The sequence below is a fragment of the Camelus dromedarius genome, chromosome 24 (assembly GCF_036321535.1).
Source record: "Camelus dromedarius isolate mCamDro1 chromosome 24, mCamDro1.pat, whole genome shotgun sequence".
Lineage (NCBI taxonomy): Eukaryota > Metazoa > Chordata > Mammalia > Artiodactyla > Camelidae > Camelus > Camelus dromedarius.
Genome location: NC_087459.1, coordinates 9,658,570 through 9,677,948, shown reverse-complemented (window position 1 = coordinate 9,677,948; position 19,379 = coordinate 9,658,570). Strand labels below are relative to the sequence as shown.

General features: G+C 46.7%; 1 protein-coding gene across 1 annotated transcript; it reads right to left on the bottom strand.

Moving 5' to 3' along the window:
* Positions 1-17,987: 17,987 nt before the first annotated feature.
* Positions 17,988-19,135, bottom strand: LOC116151948 (olfactory receptor 2C1). The gene is given in 2 exon segments (XM_064478394.1): positions 17,988-18,160; positions 18,163-19,135. Coding segments are annotated over 2 exon segments (936 nt in total). The 5' UTR covers positions 18,926-19,135.
* Between the last annotated feature and the right edge of the window lie 244 nt (positions 19,136-19,379).

Here is a 19,379-nt window from a genome sequence, read left to right as displayed (position 1 = left end):
CCCACCTGTGTGGAAAATCGCAGAGAAGAATTTTGACAGGCCCAGCCTGTGTCAGTCACCCACTCCTGTGGTTGGGGGAAGGGTACTAAAATGAGTAGCCTGACCGGGCACGACTAATAGGGAGAGGCTCTTTCACAAAGGGAGATGCTGCTGTGAGCAAAGGGAATGCTGGAAAACAAGAGCAAACCAGAACAATCATTTATCATCCACATCGTGTGTGTGTGTGTGTGTGTGTGTGTGTGTGTGTGTGTGTGTGTGTGTGTATGGTGGTGGTGGTGGTATGTGTGTGTGTGTGGTGGGAGAAGGGCCTGATAGTGAAGAAAAGGGTAATACTTTTCCCTCTTTAAGAAGAGGTGGCCTTTGGGAGGGTGGGTCCAGGCTTCTGAGGGTAAGGAGAGCAGGGACAAGACCCTGGCATGTGGGGAACGTGAGAAAGAACAGCTGGACTACACTGAGCAGCAGTTTAAGGAATTCATCCACAGAATATTGGCTAGGGAGAAAACTTTTTTTGTTGTTGTTGATATTTTTATTGCTTTGGCTCCTTAGCTTGGATTGAAGAGGGAGTAAAGGGAAAGGATAGGAAGGAACTGTAAGAACCAGAGTGAAGGCCTGTGGGACGGTTTTATGCTGTCTTTTTCCACTCTCTTCAGCCTCACTTTAGAGGTGAGCCTTTTTCAACTGAATCTGCACACCTAGGATGTGCTCATGTCTCTGAATCCAGAAAGACACACTTTTCACTGGTACCCAGGAGAACCACTTCCCAGTGATAAGAAAAGGGATAGAATCTGATCTGCAGGGGGCAAGTGGCAACCAGTGAGCCAGTCAGTTGAAGCAAAGCATGGCTGCAGTCAGGAGTCCTCAGGCACACCTGTCCCCAAGCAAGGAGTCCCCACAGGGATAGAAGTCATCCCTGCACTGCAGCAGCCCTGACTCTGAAGCTTCCCGCCAGTGCTTCAGGCAGTTCTGCTACCAGGAGGTCGCTGGGCCCCATGAAGCTTTCAGCAACCTCTGGGAACTCTGCTTCTCAGTCTCTCTCCTCTGTCACTTTAAGGATGAGTTAGGAGGTTGGGAATTAAAGGATGAAGATGGCAGTGAAAGAAAAAAGTTGATTTTAAGTACCTACAATATGCCAGGCTTTGGGGATTTTACAGTGAACAAGACAGGTGTGACCCCGGGTTGCTGGAGCCTACACTCCACAGGGGAAACAGTAAGCAAATGAATAAAGGTAACTTCAGGTGAGTGCTCTGAAGGAATAAGCAGGGTGATCTGATAGAGAATGACAGTAGGGGGGATGCTAGGGGGCCAGGCCTCTCTGAGAGGCCATCTGAGCTGAAATGTGAGGGAGAAGGAGGAGCTGGTGTGCTAGGAGCTGGGAGGAGGCTCTCCAGGCACAGAGCACAGTGCACTCCAAGAGCCTGAGGCTGCCAGGGACTTGGCAAGTTTGAGAAAGAAGGCAGGGCTTGTGGCTAGAGCTTCAGGATCAGGAGAGTGGTGTGGGATGTGAGAGGGGAAGGCTGTGCTTTTCAGGCTGTAGAGAGGAGTTTGGCTTTTATTGTGCATGCCGTGGGAAGCCACAGACAAGTGTTAACAGGGACGGACGAAATCATACGTGCTACCTACTGTATTCCATGTAGAGAGAGAATGGATTAGAGGGTTCAGTAGCAGAGAGGATGCAGGGCAGCCAGTTAACAGGCGATGCCAGCAGTCCAGACAGAGGACAGTGTCCTGAACCAGGCTGCGGGGTGCAAGGATGGAAAGGGGATCTTCTGAAGGTAGAACTTGGTGATGACTGGATTTGGGGGAGAGGAAAGGGCAGCAGTGCGGGGACCACAGGGGCTTTCTAAAGTGAAGGCTGACGTTCCCACTTAGCAAAGGCACACCGCTCTTAGCGCTTCTGTGTGTCAGGCTCCATGCTGGGCACTTTCACGTAAATGATCTAAATCACTTGACACCACGTGATTGTGGCCAAATTCCATTCATTTTTGTTTTATTAACAGTGGCCCTGAGAATATTCCTCTTTGACTGTCTCACTTTGTTCCTTAATCCCACTCTCAGGGGCTGTCAAGTCCAACTTAGGTAAGAATTTGTAGTGACAGATGATTTCTGTTCTCAGGGCCCGGATTCTGGGAAGGACTTGAAAGTGCCCAATAAGGAGACGGCCCCTTTGGGAGCAGCCAGAGAATCACCGAGATCCCACCTGGAAAAGGGGCTTCATCCGGAGGCATGGACCACAGCAGGGTCCCGGAGCTCACACCAGAGACCGTGGGAACAGGCAGAAGGTGAGCAGGGGCCTCCGCCCTCACCTGAGGTGGGGAGGAACAGTCACCTACTGGAGATGCAGGTCTGAGTTCCAGTCGCCCCTGGGTACCAGATCAAATGTCTTTGAAATACACCCAAAAATCAAGATTTCAGATTTTAGTTGATGATACTAGCACTTACAATAAGGGGCGGAGATCCTTTGTGTGTTCAGTTCTCTTTAATTACAGTTTAACTCGATTGCTCCTGGGTCAGCTGTTATTCAAGGTGAGCATGTTCACCTTGCCTGGGCAGAGGAGTTCTTCATAAACTTGAAGACATAACCCCCTTCCCCATCCCGCTTAATCTCTTCCAAAATACATTTTCCCTATTAGTTTTGCCTTTCCTCCCTAGCTCTTTTTTTGCCCTGTCTTAAGTTTTTAGAAAAAAAATTTTTTTAATTAAAATTAATTGAGGTGAAATTCACCTAATGTAAAATTAGCCATTTCAAGTGAGCAATTCAGTTGGGTTTAGTACATTCACAATGCTGGACTATCACCACCTCTATCTTTTTCCAAAACAGTTTCATGCCCCCAAAAGGAAATCCCATATCATTAAGTAGTTGCTCCTCATTCTCTCTTTTTTGATTTGCCTGTTCTGGACATTTCATAGAAATGGAATCCTACAGTATATTACCTTTTGTTTCTAGCCTCTCTCATTTATCACATTTCCAGCCTATATCATGACTTTGTTTTTATGGCTGAGTATATTCCCCTCCACAGACAGAGCAAGGCTCTATCTTTCTAAGTTATTTTCAGGGAAGCACTTTGGCTGCATACATTTCTAGATCGTCCTGAATGCCACTGCTACCTTTTCTGCTTAATTCAAAGCTGCCATTACAAGTTGCTAAGTAGTTTTTGTAGCCACCTCATCTTTATGTAACTCAAATTCCTAGAGGAAAACATTGTGTCTTCATGCTGTTTAAAAAGGCGAGCTTCTGCTGTTGAAATGAAAACCTAAGAGTTTATTTGCTTTTGTATCTTTTTAAGCAAAGTAAATACACTAACTTTGCCATTTAGCATTTTTGTTAACCCTTGGGAACATCTGTTCTCTTTGGTGTGTGATTTATGAGGCTTTGCGGTCTGAGCAGATGGGGGGCAGGACTCACTCTGTTCCATGTTCTGCTCCCTCAGCTCACCGTGCCTGCGGGCTGCTCGGATCCCAAAGTGTCACAGACCTCCGAGTGTCCTCTGAAGTCCTGTTAAGAAGTCATCAAAATGCACCATTTCCTTTGTACTATTCCTGAAGGTGGGAATCTGGGACAGAATATATTATCTTGGTCTGAAGAAAAATAAAAGGATTGAGTTCCTGCAGTATTTTTAAGAGCACTGTGGTTACCCCTGGGTGACTGGGCAATGGGACATTTCCTCCCTGCTTCCCAGTATTCTATTAAAAATTTTAAAAATACAACATGTACATATTTCTTTAGAATGAAAAAAAAATTTTAAAGCCATTATGTCAGGAGGAATCTGGAAAAAGGAACTTCTTAACACAGAGACAGGCCATTGGCTAGGGCAGTGGTCCCAAAACTTGACTGCATCAGACCCCTCTGAGGATGCCCAGGCCTCACCCCCAGAGTTGCTGATGCATCAGGTCTGAGGTGGGGTCCAGGAATGTGTGCCTCTGATGAGTCCCAGGTGCTGCTGCTGCTGCTGGCCTGGCACCCCACTCGCAACTCCTGCTCTGTGGCTGCGATGTGGAGGCGCCCTCTAGCAGTGGCTGTTTTCTCCCCCAGCCTGGCTCACCCCGCAGGTTCCCAGGAACCTTCCTCAGAAGAGGGGCCTAGGACGCCAGGAGACAGGTGCTGTACTCTGCCCAGCCAGGGCTCAGGTGAGCTGTGATTGACACCTTTTGTTTCTTTGGGTTCCCATCTCACCTTGCACTCACTCTCACCCTAAGTTCCTTCTTTCCCGGAGATGCTGGAAAGATTTTTCTGTGGTCCATTAAGTTTCTCTCGGGTTGTTTTCTTGTCCTGTCACTGACATCATCACATGAGTCTTTATCCACGCTGATCTTTCTCCTGGGGGCCTCACCTCCCCCTTTGTTTCTTTTTCTGGGGGTGGGGGTAGGGGGAAGTATTTAGGTTTGTTTATTTATCTTAATGGAGGTACTGGGAATTGAAGCTAGGACCTCGTGCATGCTAAACACACGCTCTACCACTGAGCTATATCCTGCCCCCTCCCCCTGCCCTGTTTTGCCCCACTCTGATAACTGTGGTCCTGCCTCTGCCCCTACTCCCCACCGCAAGCTAGAGTGGTGCTATTTTATTGGCAGCAGCAGACCCCGGTGTCGTTACAGGGACCAGTCGCGTGTGAGGACAGAACCGTATCTGTCCATCAGGAAGGACACGCACACCTTGGCCCTACGCAGAGGGCCCTCTGCAGTGATGCTACACAGAAGAATGACAGAAATGCCTCACTAGGTAAGGGTCCGCATTCCCTCTGGGTCCACAGTGGATGTGTTCAGTTGTTCGGAGAGAAAGAGAGAGACCGAAAGAACCCAAGAGGAAAGGAGACAGAGGGACAGTGGGGAGCCTGTGAGGTAAAGAAAGAAGGAAATAAACAGGAAAACACAGAGTAGGCAAAGACACAGAGAAAAGAAGACAAGGAAATAAAGACAGAGACTGAAGGAGGGAAAGCACCACCTCGGGACAGGGATGGACTGCATGCGTGACAGTGAGCAAGATCGGGAGAAGGGACAGTGGGGACACAGGGTGTGGGGAGGTGGAGATAAGCAGGCGAGGGAGACAGAGAAGCAGCAAGAACGTCACAGAGCTGGAGACAGACAGCAGCCAGTGAGGCCCAGACTCTGAGGGCAACAGGGGAGAGAGGAGCGAACCTGTGCACACACCCAGCTGTGATGTGGCCTGGGTAGCAGAGAAGATTGAAAAACAAAACAATCCAACTGTGGCAGTCAGCTTCTATGCCCAGGCCCTTCAGGAGGCAACAAGATCCCTTTCTCAGAGTTTCAGGACTGATCTCTTGCCTTTTTCCAAATCAGTTCTGCCCCATCTGGGCTGTGCCTCCTCAGAGCAGCCTCCCTAACCATCAGATGCAGAGACAGGCTCTGCCATGGGCTGCAGCCTTGACGTCTCCTTCCTGCATCTTCACATGCAGAAGGAACCTGGATCATGGTCCGAAGGTCATCCTGGGTGGATCAGAGTATGAACAGGGATGCCAGATATTCAGGGCTTCAGCATGAGGAAAAGGTGCCAGACTCCCAGCAGTGAGAGGAGTGGAAGTGTATGAACCAGCAAATGGAGAAGAAAAAATTCAAGGGGAAAGCACAACAGCCAGACTCAGCCGATGGGACAGACACAGCCTCCCCCACCCCAGGGCTGAGGAGGAAACCAGGACTCTCTGGCCTGTTCTCAGTGGCCTTGGCTGCATGAGAAACTCCAGGTGCACCCGCAAAGCAGCCAGCCCTGCCGGGAAGTCGCCGAGCTTCTGTGTGAACGAGGCTTCCACCAGACTCTGGAGCAGCGTGGAACCAGTTTGGGAGCTCTGGGCCAGTTACTGTCGAAGGACGGAAGGCCGCAGCCAGGAGCCCTGTGCCTTTGCGGAGGAGAAGGAAGATCTGCCGGCCTCACAGGGCTCCTCCAGTTCTCCCAGTGGCTTGGCAGACAGGGTTGTGGAGGCCAAAGGGCTAAGCCAATGCCCAAAGGGAAGTACAAAGAGGTGGGGCGAGAGGACACAGCGAAGGGCTCAGACACCTCAAATCCGATAGAAAGCAGCCAGGCCAGGAAACTCCAGAGCCACTCGGTGAGGGCCTCTCTGCACACGTCCTGGAGCTGATCACCTAGAAGCAAACTGCTCCCCAACATTGTGCCGTGTCTTCCAGCTATAAGTTGAGGATGGTTCCTGTTCCCTCACTGATGGTGATATGTGGGTTGAAGGCTAGAGTGGACACTCAACGGATAGCCATTCACTTGGCCACATGCAGGTTACACAAAGGGAAAAGTAGTACCTAAACATGTGCTGTTGTGAAATTGGAAAGCCAAAGTCAGGTGCTTTTCAATGATAAAAATGGTGAATCGTGTGAGCAGATGTTATCCATGGATTTTGTTAACAGAACATAAAAGAATGAAGATGATGTTAGCCAGGGGATCGAGCACTGTATTCTCCCTGGAACGTGGGTGATGTCCTAGCAGGAGCTGCTGTGTGACTTCGAAGGGCTGTCATCTTGTGGCATAGTTTGAGAGACTAGGATGTGACATTGTGGGCTGCTAAAACCCTGCACTGCTGTATCTGTCTGCTCTGGTCTGATCACTCCTGGCAGGAGGCGTACACTGGATCTATGGAGAGAACAAGATACTCCTGGCCATTCCAAGTTATTCTCAGTTTTATGAAAAACCCCAGACCAATCATCAGAACAGCCAGATCTACAGGGTCATGGTGGAATGACTCCAGGAGCAGGGGTTTCTGTGGACCCCAGAGCAGAGTTGCACCAAGTTCAAAAGACTGCAGTTGAGTTACTGCAATATGAGGACAGGCTACATGCCTGAGCCTTGTATCCTTTACAAGGAAACGGGTGCCCTTTCAAGCTCCTGGGCCTCTGCACCTACCATGGCAAGTGATGCTGTTTCTGGCCAAGAGGGAAGTGATGTCGAGGCTGGAGAGCTGAGCCAGCAGAATGGGGAGCCCACAGATGTTGGAGAAGGTACCACTGTGGATGGTGCAGGCAGGGATGAAAAGGACTTCAGGGATCCTGGCCAGGAAGTTAGGAGGGCTGGCCTGCCAGACCTGTTCCCAAACAGATGTGGTAAGAGTCTTGGCTCTGATCCTCAAAGGATGGTACAGTCCACTCAGCCATTATTTAGCATTCAGAGGGAGCCGTTCTGCTCCTGGCCTTGTCATCATCTCGATGTATGACTTTATATAGGCCAGGTTTTCATAGTGTTTGAGGATCATTCCCCTTGCACGTTAGAGCCCCAGTGTTGCTTTGCCAGCCTTTTTCATGGAGTCCATGTCATTTTTTTTCCTCCCTGGAGTTCCACTTAACTTGCTTCCTTAGATTGCCAGTCAGGTCTCCAGCCCAGACTCTCTCTTCTGTCCTCTAGCGCTGACACTCCTTGTAAAACTAAGCCCGGGTTACCCAATGCCCAGGAACTTGCTTTCTTCCTGTTTGAGCTGGCCAAACCCAGGGTGGTCTTTTGTAACTCCTCCCAGAAACTGGGTCACTCAAGAACTGAGACAGAGTCACTGATGACACAGAGCGTGACTCCTAGCCTCAGCATTGTCACTGGGTCACAACATCCAAAATGAGATGTGATAGGAGAAAAGTGGGTGGAGCTTAGGGTATATTTACCTGTGATCACAGAATTTAGAGCTTAAAAATATTATAAGTAGAAGAAGTTAGGCTTTTAATTAGCAGAAGTCTGAATCACATGAGAATTCTAATTAGTATTTATTCTTAAAGGTAGTTGTTAACTCCTTCCTCATTCCATTGTTTTCCTTCTCCACAGTTCGATGTATTTCTGTTCTTTCAGGTTTTGAGATCAAGAAAGAGAATCTGAAATGGGACGATACAGAGGAAGCAGAAATGAACAAGCCTCTTCAGAGAAAGTCTAGTGACATTTTCTGGCGCTCTGAGCTAAGACGGGCTGGGCGGGTGAGCCAATGCTAACAAGGCAATGTAGACTTTCTCCGGCGGGGAGTGAGGAGAACCCCACCCCAGAAGCCGGTAAGTCACTGCAGACTTCGTACTGGGGAGAAGGCCGGTGCACACCTCCTGTGTGGGAGAAGCTGCCCTCAGAGTTCTCCCTCTCACCAGCAGCCAGCCCCCAAACTGGGAAAAAGCTTCTAAACGTCACAAATGTGGGAAAAGCTTTAGTTGAGGTTCTTGTTTGACATCAAAGAATCCACACAGGATAGAAGCCGCACAAGCGCACTGAGCGTGGGAAAGCCTTCAGGGATCACGCCAGCCTCACTGCCCGCCTGGTGACTCACACAGGGGAGAGATCCTGCTGCTGTGGGGCAGGTGGGAAAAGCTTCACCCAGAGCTCCGGCCTCACTGGCCACCAGAGGACCCGCACTGCAGAGAAGCCTCATCAGCGCACTGGTTGTGGGGAGAGATTCAACAACAGTTCCCAGTTCAGTGCTCACTGGGGAGTCCACACTGGGGAGAGCCCGTACAGGTGTGGGCAGTGTGGGAAAAGCTCCAACAGCTGCTCCCACTTCAGTGCCCACGACCAGAAAACCCACACCAGTGCTCTCAGCGTAAGAAAAGCTTCAGTAAGAACTCTGCCCTCATTCGCCATCAGTGGGTACACATAAAAGTGGTACACACATCACGGGAAGGAAGAGACACACTAGGAGTGTGCAGGAAACCTGACAGATCGACTCCTTAGGTCAACATGTGTTCCTCGGTGCTTCCTTGTGCTTGTGGAGTGTTTGACTAGGCAACTCCTGGCTTAGCAGTAGACTTGTTGACAAGTGGATCTTAACAGCCATGTCTAGGAATAGAATTCAGCGTAAGAATGCTGAACTCTTTCTAGCTCTGCCTGGGACTCCTGAGTCCTGTCTCACTGGGGACTTCAGTTTTGCTCTGAAGGGGAGAAGGCTATAGGATCCCTAAGTCCTGCCAGAAAACCTGCGTATCCTTGCTCCCAACAGAGAATGCCCCTCCTAGTGGCCTGAGCAGTCTTTCTGGGCCACATCAGGGAAGAAATTCTCCCCCTCATGGAAAGCACATCTAGAAGTTAACAGCCTGGATCCAATCTAAACCAGTAACTGACCTCTAGGAACCTACTGTTAGGTACTACTGCTAACTTCAGAGCAGACCCCTACTCTGTAACTCAGCCACCACCAAAGAGGAGGGAAAAGGAAAGGAAGAAAAGGTAAATCCACTGGGCAACACTCAATCTGTTTCCCTAAGTAACTTAATCTCAGAGCAAGTGTAACATCTAGGTCAGCCTTTGTAAGATTTCTCATCTTACCATTGCCTCCACCCGTTTCTGGTTTCTTATCTCTTAGAGTAAACACTTTTGACATGTTTATAAGCCTTACTATTTCTGTTGACAATAAAGATGTTTCTCCCTCCACTTCCTTGGCCCTTGGTTATAACCTCCATTAGAAATTTTTTACTCATGAAAGCCTCCAGGGTCCTAAGAGGATCCAAGTATAGAACCTGCTTCAAGGCAGCAGGACATGCAGAAAGGAATAAGGGGCAGGAAATGGGGAAAGAAGGACCAGAATTGGGTTGGGGAGGTCTGAGCTATCACTGAGAAGGGAGGTGATCACAGGAGCAAGGGAAATACAGGGGCTGCAGGAGGCTCTGAGTGCAGGTGAAAAGAAGGGTGGGTATAAGGAGCACTAACAACTAATATCAAAACTTACTGAACCAGAAAAAGGCATAGATATTTAAAGCTTTTCTGGATTCTCCATGATGAAAAAGTGGTGAAGGAGGGGAAGGCTGTACTCGGTTCTCAGCCTGTGCACACAAGGCGTCAGTACATTGCCTAAGCTTTGGCAAAAAGGAAGTGTCATGTTCTCTGCCTTGAGCCTTCTTGAGGAATTAGATATGAGCAAGAGAATGTATACTCTACCTCAAAGCCAACCCTCCCCCCCATTTTAGGGAAGGAGAAACAAAGGCAGGACAGAAGAATATACTTTAGCATTTCCTCAGGGTTAGCCTTGCCTGGACCACACCACAGTTCTCTGCATATACAGTCCTTGCGCTTGGCCCTTAGGCTATGCGGGTCAGTTCCCAGAGCCACATACTTACCTCTGCTCCACAAAGGGAAGAAACGGGACCTTAGAAAAGCCTGGGCAAAGGCAAAGAAGTAGGCTTGAATGTGACCTGTTGCGGACAGCCTGACTTCACTGGAGAATCACGGTGGGGAAGAGGGAGACAGCCCAGGGGTGGGTCAACTACTGAAGGGCTGTGGGTACCAGCTCAAAAAAGCTGGCCTGGATAAGTGAGCAGAGCCAGTGAAAGTCAATGGGCGTGCGAAGGAAGTGGAGGTACCGACACCTCACCAGCAGGCTCCCCTGATTCTTGCCTGGGCCTACGTTGGCCAGGGAGACTGGGATGCAGCTGTTGAACCCCTTGCATACTTAGGTAGCCTCACCCTCCAAATTGCTTTATCCTCTAGGGTGCTGGGCAGAAAAGGAAGACAGAGTACAGAGCTCCCAAGCCTTGCCTGTCAGTCTTTCGGGATGGTCTGGAGTAGACAGGTAAGAGAATATGTTCAGTTATTCATTCATTCAGGAAATACCTGATTGCCTATAAAGTACCAGTCATTACACAGGAGCTGAGAACAAAGCCATGAACGAAGTAGACACAGTATCTTCCAGAACCACCCTCACTGGACCCCTCAGAAATACCACCACCACCCAGCCCAGCCCCCAGAGCTCTGAGTCCCCGCTCTGCGGGGCCACTCTTCCAAGCTTCCAGGTTCTGATAAACCCAGCCTTCCCCTATGATCCCCCCATTCCCTGTGTGGTCACTGCTTCCTACAGTTACCGTCTCTTGCACCTTAGTGTCTACATCCCATTGCCAGATGAGCCTGATCACTGCACTAACCACTTGAAAATAAATGTGAAGTAGGTTGTACAAAAGGCAGCACCCGAAGTCTGTAGATTTCGTCTGATGTGTAAACTTACACTGCTGGTTTGGTTCAGCCCTTCAGACATCCATTAAAACTCCAGTTTTCCACTGTACCTTAAATGCTGGGGCTCTCCCTACAGCTGCTATACCTCCATTCCTCACTGAAACATTTTAACTAATGGATGCAATTCTTCAGTTGACTATTCCTTTTTCCCAAGGATTCCTAAGCACTTCCCATAGACTGGTTCAAATATTCTCACAACCCAGAGAAGTAGGGCAAGGCCTGCAGGATGTTAATAACCCTTTTCCACATCTATTGCGATTCCTCAGCCTGAGGTGGCAGATAGGTGGTCACAGCCAAAACCACAGCTGGGCCCCTCACGCCTCCTACTCCACTTCCTTTCCTCTTGCCAGCTCCTGTCTGCCTCACCTGTGAGGGACTGCCTTGCCAGTTTGGGAACAGCCCGGAACTTTTGGGATCCTGGGCTAGACTGTGCCTGTTCATCACTAACTGCATCACGGGCAAATCCTCACTTTCACCATTACCAGCTCCAGTCTCTTCTAAGTCCTGCTGCTCATCCTCAGTGTGGCTTCTGGGTAGAGACAAAGAGAAGGACTGAGCGGTTTCACATGTGCAGGTCACAGGACTCTAGCAAATACTCTGGCCACTCCCTGGGGTATAGTAGTTAGCCTGAAGGATTTTGAACTTCGTGCTGTCCTGCTCTGGCATCTAGATGAAGCTGTGCTCCTGAGGTTGCTCTGACAGTACCCATACACATGGTCATTCTCGTGGCACCTCTGGAGTTTTTGATGAATCTGGGATTCATTCAGAATTGCAAGTAAAGTCTGGGTTTCCTGGTAGCCCCATTGCATACCTGCTATCGGAGGTCAAATGATTTGCATAGTGACTGAAGTGAAGGAGCTGGATTTTGAATATGGGTCAAATCAATTTCAAAATTTTTAATTTTTCACTCTCTCACTCTCAACACTCTTCTGGCTAACAATTTCTGTGAGACCTCAAAACACAGACCTTATTCTACATGTTTACACCACCAAGGCAGCCTTATTGTGGCAGGGGCTGTAGGTGAAATGCTATTTGTAAGCATCCGGCCCAGTGATTGGCACATAAAAGGTGCAGAGTAAATGGTCTGTGGTGGTATAAGAGAAACTCCAACTTACATGAACTTCAGGTGTATCTCACTACTTGACATATATTTATTCATTTAAATTCTGTCATTCCTACAAGAATGTAAGCTTCTTGGGGAGCAAGAAACTTGTTTTGTTCATTGCTGAATCACAGCACCCTGAATAATGTCTCATGCAAAATAAGTATCTGCCAAATGAATGAATGGGTGAAAAAAACACAAGGAAGTCTGGGGTGTTCAAACCTGATTAACTGACTCCATGCCCAGTACTTAAGCACTAGAAAGAATATGAAAGGAGATGAAGACTGGTCTCTGAGATGTCTCTAGGATCTGTCTCTCCTTCATTTCCACTCCTATAGCTCCAGGAACTTCAGCACTATTGAAATTTTGGGCTGGACAGGTCCTTGTTGTCTGTGGGTGGGCAGGTGTCCTGTGCATTGTAGGATATTTAGCTACACTCCCGGCCTCCACCCACTAGATGTCAGGAGCACCTGCCAGCCTTGACAACAAAATTGACTCCAGACATTGTCAAATTATCTCTGAAGGGGTCAAAACCACCCCTGTTGAGAACCTCTGGTCTACATACATATCATTAGGCCAGGATGGTACAAGAGTCTCCCATCTCTCCACCTGGTCTTCCTGTAGAGCAGATCTGGATTCTAATCCAACTGTATAAACTACCCTGCTCCAAAGCCTTCAAGACTTCCTACTGCCACTGAAATAAACCAAGATTTCCTAACTTTAAAGGCTCTCCCTAGCATTCATGACCTAACCTACTCCTCCAGCCTCAGTGCCCACTACCCTACACACATTCTACAATCCAGCACAGGTGAACTGGTCCCACGTCCTGGAACAGGCTTTGTGCTCGCCAGCCTTAGTGCCTTTGCCACTAAACTTCTCCCAAGGCCTGATTCATTCTTTCCATAGAAACTGAACATGAGGGGCTGCCAAGCTCTATTCCTCCCAACCCTCAGGGAGCAAGTGCACCCGAGCCTAGAAATTAGAAATAAGGTAAAATTTGTTTCCAAGGAGTGGACTTCATCAAAAAAGACAAGAGGCCCAGAGGATAAGGACTGGTTAACACCACCATCACCATCACACTAACATTACTATCACTACCTTCTGGAAGCTTCCTAAAACTTTGAACTCCTCGGCCCTTTCTGTAACTCTCTCTCAGGACGCCTTCTCTTCCTCCACCTCCAACCAGAATTTACTTCCCCGGGTCTTCTACTCCACTAGTTTGGGAGCTCTCTGGAAGTAAGGAGTTGTCTTCGGGTCCCCACCGCCCAGCACAAGGGCCCACAAGGACCCGGAAAGACCTCAAGGAACGAGTGTTTTATTAGCAAAAGCCACAAGGGCAAGAGGCTTGGAGCCCGTAAAAGCCGTCTTCACCTGGAAAGTGAGCGGACTGGAGCCCTGAAGGGCAACGGGGCCGACACACCAGGCTACCTCGGCCCCACGCCACCTAAGAGGGTGGAGGTCCCGGCTCAAGGCCACTGCGAGTCTTTCCGTCCCAGGACGCAGGACACAAGGCGAGAGCTTCAGGGGAGAGGCCAGAACCGCAACGCTCAGACCCGCCCGCAGAGCAAAGGCGGCCTCAGACGCGCAACTCGCCAGCCCAGCAGTCGTTTCCAGCGCTCCAAGCCGGAAGCTGCCTCGGGGCAAGCCGGGACCGCCACGAGGCCTGACGCATGCGCAAGGGCCAAGCCGGAAAAGAGCGCCGCGGGCACGCAGGCGGTGCCTTGAAGAACAATGACCCCCACCTGGTTCCGCCCTCCGCCAATGGACAGCAGTCTGCCCCAATGAAGAGACGACTCTCCTGGCGTCATAACCTGTTTCTCCGTACCATTGGCAACACTTGGTATTGTCAGACTTTTAAATTTCTGCCAATCAGGGGGAATAAAAGGATATTTCATTGTGGCTTTAATTTGAATTTCCCTGATTTCTAGTGAAATTTGCATACATGATCAACTAATTAGGTTTTCTCCTTAGAAATTCAGGCCTCAAGTATTTCTGAGATTCCATGAGGAATATTTTCACTTTCCTGATTGTCACTCATCATCTTGTTCTTTGTACTGCACTCTGTTTCCCATTGTCACCTTTGTCCCTTTGTTAACTGTTTCTCCATACAGCTTCCACGCTTTCTTGCCTACAAACAAAGCTTGGGCACAATACTTTTCCTTTATTCTTTCTTTTTTAAAAAAATTAAAAAATATTTTTTCTTAGGGGGGAAGAAATTAGGTTTATTTATTTAACGGAGGTACCAGGAATTGAATCCAGGACCTTGGGCATGCTAAGCAAGCAGTCTATCACTGAGCTATACCCGCCCACCTATTTTTAAAAACAAGGTTCATATAAATCTTCACTGGTGCCTAAGAATAATGGGACAATGTCACAGGAAAAAAAAAAAAAAAAAGTAAGCCAAACATCAGAGATTCTGTCCCGTCTGTCTATTGGCCATGACTTTTACAGGGGTGCCCCCAGTGATCCTCTCTCCTTTTGCTTTTGCCTGACATCATGCTTATGGGGTCTGAGCATCTCCTTTTAACTTAATGTCTTCTGGTTTCTTGTCTCATGTTTTCTTCTCAAGAAAAGAAGTCAGTGTTACAATATCTTAGGGATGCAGCTTAAGTTTGCTCAGCACAAGTATCAATTGAATGTGTGTGTATATATATATTTATTTCTATGATTGTATATATATCTACAATTATGACAATTTATTTTCTAAGTAAAGTGTAATCATTTTATTTACATAGTTCCTGCATATTTCTGAAATTAATTTCCATATATGTACTTCTGTTATTTTTGCAAATAGTCTTAATTCTAACTGGTTATTTCCAGATGGTAGCAAAACTTTTTTAAAAAATGTGTATTGATTGCATTCCTAATAGAATATAACTCATGGACAAAAATAACTGTTAAAACTGTTTTGTGTGTGTGTTGTGGAATGCCTGAAATACGTATTTTACTCACACACACACAATTGGTATTGTTGGACTTTTCCATTTCTAGATAGATATATAGATATAAATAAAGGGAGAGGGATATATGTGTCTGTGCCTGTGTGTGTCTCTCTCTCTCTCCCTACCTATCATCTATCTATCTCTATCCTACATCTGTCCAGAGAGACAGAATCTGGGAGCAGTTCACCCCAGTAGTAATAAGGACACTTTGTGCACAGAAATTAAATTCTAAATACCATTTTATATTGAAAGTAACCACAGCTTCCTGAAGAAATGGCTGGGCAGAGTAAGGGTTAATAAGACATAAGCATGGGGCATCCTGAGAAAGCAGAAAGCCAGGAAATGCTCAAAGAATATGGGGACAAGTCAAAAAACAAACCAGTTTGAATGGACTCCCAGTGATTAAACAGAGAAGAGCAATATAATGATATTAACAAGTAATAAAACATAGAATAAAATAGAAAGCATTGATTCTGTAAGATGTGAATAAATAATTAATAACAGGATATTTAAGTAATTTCAAAGTATTTCCCCATAAAATATTTATTAATTACAAAGTAGGAAGTAATAGAAAAGCCTGGCAGACACCACCTTCATTTAGTGACACAAGTAATACTACTAATAATGGGAGAAATGGACATTTACACCACCTGTCTTAGTCTGTTCAGGCTGCCATAACTAAATACCATTGACTGCATGATTTGCACAATAGGAATTAATTTTCTCACACTTACGGAGACTGGACCCAAGATTAAGATTCTGGCAGGATTCAGATTCTGGTGAGGGCCCATTCCTGGCCTGTAGAAGGCTGCTATGTCCACAGATGGCCCTTCCTCAGAGTGTGTGTGGAGAGAGAAAGATCTCCCTCTCTTCATCTTCTTGTAAGGTCAACAATCCCATCAGTGTCCGGGTGCACCCTTCTGATACCACTTAACCCTAACCACCTCCTAAAGGCCCTACATCCAAATACAATTACATTGGGGACTGGGGCTTCCGTGTACAAATCTGTGGGTGGAGGATACAGTTCTGTCCACAGCACCATCTGATAGCATACAATGAGAAGAATGCAACATCATATTTGTGGAATTCCTGCCAAAGATAACCTGAATCTAATTATGAGGAAACATGAAACCCAAAATGAGAGATGTTCCACAAAATCACTGCCTAATGATATTTTGAAGTGTCATGGTCACGCAACTCAAGAAAAGACTGAGAAATCATTTCATACTGACAGAGATTAAAGAGACAACTACATGCAATGTGTGATTCTGAACAGAATCCTCTTGTTATGAAAGACTTTATTGGGACAACTGGCAAAAGCTAAATGGGGTCTAAGAATTAAATAAGATAATGTATTAACGTTCATTTAGCCATTTTGATGTCTATTTTGTGGTCCTATAGAGAATATTCTTTTTTTTTAAACTTTTTTTTATTGATTTATAATCATTTTACAATGTTGTATCAAATTTCGGTGTAGAGAGCACAATTTTTCAGGTATACATGAACATACATACAACTCATTGAGAATATTCTTATTTGTTAGAGATAGCCCTTAAGACATTTGGAGAAGATAGAATATCATGTCATCAAGTTACTCTGAAATAATTCGGGGTAAGCAGGATCATTTATATTGTGCTTCCAACTTTTCTGAAAGTTTGTGATTATTTCAAAAAGAAAAAATGTTTTTGAAAAGGCACAAGCCTTTGAGTCAAGAATACTTGAGTTGGAGGACGGGAACGATATAACTCAGTGGTAGAGTGCATACTTAGCATGCATGAGGTCCTGGGTTCAATCTCCTGTACCTCCATTAAAAAACAACCAACTACACAAACAAACAAACAAACAACTCTAATTACCTCCCCCCAAATTAAAAAAAAAATTTAAAAATAATATGTGAGTTTGATTCCAGACCTACCACTGTGCTATGAGCAAGTTCCTTCTTGTGCTCCAGTGTCCACATCTGAAAATGAGGATGGTATATGTTGCTATGAGGATTAAGTGAGCTGATTCATGTAAAGAGTTTAGATCATCATCTGGCACTGTAAAGCTGATGTAGTGAAATCACCAATATAGTCAAATAAGGTGGACCTTTTCACTCAATCAGTAATGGAGCTTCCAAATTACTCTGTAACTTAGTGCCCACATGAACACGAACTCATTCACCCAAAGTCACTTTTCAATTCCTATTTTCCACCATCTCCTTTATTCCAACATATCCTAAACATAGACATGGAATTGAGCCTGAAGGCTGTGAAAACAGAAAAAAGGATTGACACTCTTCACTGTCAGGTTCAAAATTCAGTCATTTGATTCATATATTCATGCACACTTTGCTATGTTATAGGGCAGGGGAGGATCTAGAGAGACTCTGTGAAGCGCTCTGTGAGACGAGAACTTATACTTGCTTAAATACACTAACCAGACTAGCATATTCAAATGCTGTCCACTTCTGTTTTACTAAGGTTGGTGAACCTTCTACAATTCTTAGTATTTTTGTTTATCATTTTTTGAATTTCCAACTGAATAAGACATTAAACATATTTTTTTCTTCTGAAACCCTAGAAATAGAACCTCAAAGCTCTTAATAACAAGGAGTTTCCTTCACATATAATTGCTTTTTCTCATTCTTTGACTCTGTATCATGCACAGCATTGAGAATGGACATGAACACATGTGCATTTTCCCCATGATGCACTCATGTCCCATGCTTTTTCTCCTCTGTCTAATTCCTTATATCTTACCATTCCCCTAACAGCAAGTTAGATTCAAAGTGTCCCATACTTTCTATAGGGAGACTTTGCAGAACCCCAAAGTGTTTGAGAAATGCTTATTTTCTTCCTATTTTCCCCAAAGTATATCAACTACACTTCAATTAAAAAAAGAGAAAGAATACTAACCATATACCAACAGCTTAGGATTGTCAAGAACATGCTTGGACTAGGGTTAGTATTCTGCATGTTCACCTGTCCAGAGAGAGAATGAGAAACAGTGTGCAGAGGTGCAGACGTGGTAAATGATGGAGTTTTCCCTTCTTTCAGCTGATTTCCCTTCCCCTCCCCAGCAGCCTCCTCAGTGACCCCTTCACCTCCTTGTTCCCCAGCGTGTAGGTGAGAGGGTTCACCGTGGGTGTGACCACAGAGTACAAGAGAGAAATGAATTTGCCCTGGTCCTGGTTGCTGGACTTAGCTGGAAGCAGATACCCATACATGCTGAGCCGTAGAAGAGCAGCACCACCACCAGATGGGAGAGGCACGTGTTAAAGGCCTTTCTCCGTCCCTCGGCCGAGCGGATCTTCAGCACTGCCTGAGCTATGTAGCAGTAGGAGATCAGGATGATGCTTAGTGGGACAGCCGTGAAGAAGGTGCAGACACCGTTGAGCATGGCTTCATTGAGACTTGTGTCTCCACAGGCCAGTTTGATCATAGCAGGCACCTCACACAGGAAGTTGTCCACACGCCGATGCCCACACAGAGGGAGCTGCAGGGTGAATGTTGACTGGATCACAGAGTTGCCCAAGCCTCCCAGCCAGGCAATGGCAGCCAGCAGCCAGCAGAGCCGAGGGTTCACAATGGTGGCATAGTGCAGGGGCCGGCACACTGCGACGTAGCGGTCAAACGCCATCACCACCAGCAGGATGCACTCAGTAGCCCCTAGCCAGAGGAAAACATAGAGTTGGGTCACACAGCCACCATAGCTGATGGTCTTGTCTGATCCCCATAAGTTGATTAGCATCTGGGGGACAGAGCTAGTAGTAAAGGCAAGGTCCAGGGAGGAGAGGTTGCTGAGGAAGAAGTACATGGGTGTGTGGAGCTGGACATCCAGGCTGGAAAGCAGGATGATGGTTGAGTTCCCAACTAGGGTCAGCAAGTAGGAGAAGAGGATGATGACAAAAAAGATCATCTCCAGCTGGGGATGGTCAGACACACCCAACAGAATGGAGCCCTCCAGGGAGCTGCTGTTGGCCCTTTCCATCTCTGGTTTCCCTCAGTCACTTGAGGAAATCTGTCCAGGAAAAACCAGGAGTAAAGCAAGTGAAGATGCTACTGGATAAAGCTGATCTGCATCAGGGTGTGTCTGATAGTCTCTGGGCTTCACAGTTAAGTACCAATTTAAATTTTATGGTTGCAAGCTTTCATTGCAATCCCCAAACATTGGCAGTCCCACAGTGAATGGAAACTTTATTCCCTCTAAATATCAAATGTGACTTATCACAGAAATGAAGGAAGGTCCTTATGAAGAACAAAGAGATTAGGGTTCTTCAGTTCAACACAGTGGTTCTAACAGGGTAGTGGGAATCGACTATTAGAATTAAATGTGGAAAGTCTCAAAATACACATTTCCCCAGCCAAGCTTGTGGTATACTCAGGGAAGGAGGAAGCTTCCCAGAAGCTTCTGATAAATGTCTTCCCTTCTCTTCAGTATCCTC